Source organism: Notothenia coriiceps, unplaced genomic scaffold, assembly GCF_000735185.1.
Source record: "Notothenia coriiceps isolate Sejong01 unplaced genomic scaffold, NC01 NC01_scaffold00013385, whole genome shotgun sequence".
In the NCBI taxonomy this organism is placed as follows: domain Eukaryota; kingdom Metazoa; phylum Chordata; class Actinopteri; order Perciformes; family Nototheniidae; genus Notothenia; species Notothenia coriiceps.
In genome coordinates, this window is record NW_011346086.1 from 1 (window position 1) to 3550 (window position 3550).

General features: G+C 41.6%; 1 protein-coding gene across 1 annotated transcript; it reads right to left on the bottom strand.

The window, feature by feature from the left end:
- Positions 1-1315: 1315 nt before the first annotated feature.
- LOC104947915 (phosphatidylinositol 4-phosphate 3-kinase C2 domain-containing subunit alpha-like) lies at positions 1316-2852 on the bottom strand (the record flags this gene model as incomplete). Its single annotated transcript, XM_010774038.1, has 3 exons — positions 2690-2852; positions 2567-2600; positions 1316-1556 (listed from the first exon to the last, which is right to left on the bottom strand). Coding segments are annotated over exons 2-3 (275 nt in total), but the record flags the coding sequence as incomplete, so codon positions are not given.
- Positions 2853-3550: the final 698 nt, after the last annotated feature.

Sequence of the window (3550 nt, forward strand, 5' to 3'; positions counted from 1 at the left end):
TCAGTGCAATTTCAAAACGTTTGATCCTTCTATCTTTTTTCCTACATCAAGACACCCAAAATAGCGTCTCATAAATGTCTAGACTTCACAAACCTATGCAACTGCGGGATGGTTTTTCCGAAAGGCACTAATCCTGGCTACTGATGCATGACAGAGCTGGGAACGGAACATTTGTCTCGACTCCGCGGCCCAGACACACGCAGGAGATAAAGTCGGAGTGAAACTGGACACTGGCATGGAAAAAGAAGACGTGGGGTGCAACACCGGAGCCGTTTGTTCAGTAGAAGAAAACAAAACTGTGTGCTTCGACGGCAAAGTCTGCAAGCCTGTGCTGTAATGTGGAAAAACACTTGCTGCTCAACAAAATGTGTTATTGTAAAACTGTAATCTAGAGAGAAAGCCTTGTCTTTTATCATATCGTTGGTTCTTGGGAACTAAGCTAATATATTCATTTGGCTAATAGGGTGATTAAAATGCTGCACTGCCTTCTTCTGCTTCCTGTCCTTATCTCTGACTCGATCTTTACAATGAAGTAAAGTGTGGGTTGCTCTAATAATACTGAACAAGTGGGTGATTAAGGGCTCTAATTATCCTACAGCAGAAGAAAGAGTACTTCAAATGTAATCGTTTAGCGTTCATCATGTTGGAATATGAAATGCTCTGCTGCAGAATACATCCAGCTCCATTCTTCATTCGGTCCTACCCCCTGATGTCATCCTATAACGAGTTTACGGGACAGTTTCCTCCCACAGGCCATTAGACTGTTAAACACCTGAACTTTTGAAAGAACATCCATAACATTCATCTGTTTGCAACTTATATCAATATTCCAATTACTTGTATATATTGACTGATACCTGATAACTGATGATATATCATATATATATATCTGATAACTGAGCCTCAAAAGTTGAACATTGCTCAACTTTTGATGCTCACGATGCTTGCAAAGCCATGCTCCGCTCCCCACAATGCAGTTCGGCGAAGATTAAAAATCTTCTACGTCACCCCATTCAACTGAATGGGCGAAGCGTTGAAAGCATTTTTTGATGCCTGTAGTGTAGACGTACCGTTAGAGCACTCCTGCATTTAACTTGCAACATTATGACACTTTTACTGTTGTATTGCACAATAGTATTTATTTTTGATGTATATTGCTATTCTATTTGTTTGTATTTACTTGCACTATTCTATCTGATTTATTGTTGTTGCTCTGTCCGAGGAGCCTGTGACCTAAGATGTTCATTGTCATAACTACACTGTAGCTATGAACACATGACAAGCCTTGATGCAGCGTGGTTGATCCAGTGTTTACCTGCTGACCCAGTGGGCCGGGATGCCATGCAGCGCGAACAGAGTGAACTGAAGGTGGTCTGTGGTGCCGGAAGCTTCTTTGCTGCTTATCCCCTCCATGCCTTCTCCATCTGCAGCCTGGGGCAGCGGGGGGGAGTTGAAGGAGGTGGACGGGGGGCAGAAGGAGCGCAGGTAGAGTTTGGCCAGATCGTACACAGCTTGAGTCAGTGAGGCCATGCCCTCCTCCACAGGACTGCTGTGGCCTGAGAGAGCAGAACACAGTCATTAGAATACATACGTGGTACAACGACGCCCACACTGCCAAAAGGAAAAAGCGCTTTCCTTGAGCGGATGAAAAAGTTTGTCGAATGGCTCAAGAACGCAGAGGAGGAAGAGTCCCAGTCAGAGGAAGAGGAGACAGACCTCCGGCTAAAACTACCATCTTGATTTGTATTTTTATATTATCATAGCACCAGATGCAGTAGAGGGACTTATTGCAGAAGACTGTCTGTATTTCTCTATACTAAAACTGGAATATGGAATACTGGTTTTGTTCAAAGCTGCTTTTGAGGTTTGTTGTATACATTTCTAACAAAAGCAAAACCAAAATAAATCCTCACTCCAAATTCTTAAATTGAACTAGGATTTTCCAGATTTCAGACAATCTGTTGCTTATTAAATCTACTTTCTCTTATGAATGTAACTTATTATTAATTCGCGTGTGCCTCCATTTGTGTGTGACTAGCGACAGAGGAAACCATCTTTTTGAGCCTAGTCGAAATGTTGCTTTTAAAAAGACTAAATGCTAACAAATATGAATTAAAGCAGTTTCTTCAAAGCATATTTTGTCAGATAAAACATGTGACACATTTTGGAAATTACACTCTAGTTATTGGAAATATTGGGATCAAACAAACAATCCTATGCCGCCACCAATGATATTAAATTCTGCAAATAGTATCAGAAAATGAATGTAGCCTGATCTTATCTGAATCTGTCCGGAAACTGGGATACACAGAATGATTACACAAACAAATAGATACAAATTAAACAAGCATTATGAAGGATGCTATGAAGCTTTGAATGATTAATACCGTAATAGAATCAGCCACATAGTCTTTAAATAGCCTTAGACACTTGACACTGACTTTATTTAAAAGTTATTTCTGTCTGTAATGTATCTTTGCACCACATTGACATGATAAGCTGCAACAATCACATTTAAATGAAACAAGTGGAGGTGGAGTGTGACTGTGTGTGTGTGTGTACGTACCATTTGACGATTGACCAGACGATGTGGATCCCATCTGCAAAGCAAAACAAGTTGATCTTACAAACACTTCCTCACATGTAAACAAGGCTCTGTATGAGTGTGTGAAGCAGAGTGTTAGCCCACCTTGGGGGAGCGTGTCTGGGGTAAGTTGACGGAGTGTTTCAGCCTTTTGACGGCCTCAGTGATGGCCTGGGTCTCCGTCTCGTCCAGAGCACAGCACAGGTTCTTCAGAGTCTGCACCACCCGCTCCACCGACTTGTACTGGGTGCTCTGAATATAGAGATACACGTTGGTCAGAGGTGGGAAGTAGTGGAGTACAAATACCTCGTTGCTGTACTTAAGTACATTCCACTACTTATTTTTCGGATCACTTTCTACTTCTACTTCTTACATTTTAGTTTGAATGTGTGTTTGGTGGCGTGATCATTATTATTTAGAGTCATTGCGTGCCTATTGATTTGAACACGATCCGTGTATCCATCATTTCCTGGTCTTCTCTAAAGAAGAGGGACCAATGAAAACGTTGTCATGTTGCCGTTGGTCACCATGGAAACATTCATTAGCTAACAATGACATTATTGTTCTGTTAATATAAAGGGAGGTCAGGTACTCTTTAGAACAGATGGTAGTTATGGTTACTTAAGTACATTTCAAAGCCCATACTTCTTTACTTTGACTTGAGTAAAGAAGTTTAGTCAGAACTTCTACTTTTACCAGAGTATTTTTCAACACGAGTATCAGTACTTCTACTTGAGTAAACGATGTGTGTATGTATGTGAGTAAAGGATGTGTGTATGTATGTGAGTAAAGGATGGAGGGGTGTGGCGCAGTGGACTAGTGTGTTGGTGTTGGGATCAGGGGGACACAGGTTCAAACCCCACTGCAGTCAGCATGTCGTTGTGTCCCTGAGACACTTCACCCCAAATTGCTCCTGTGGGGATCGCCCACAGTATTGAGTATGTAAGTCGCTTTGGATAAAAGCGT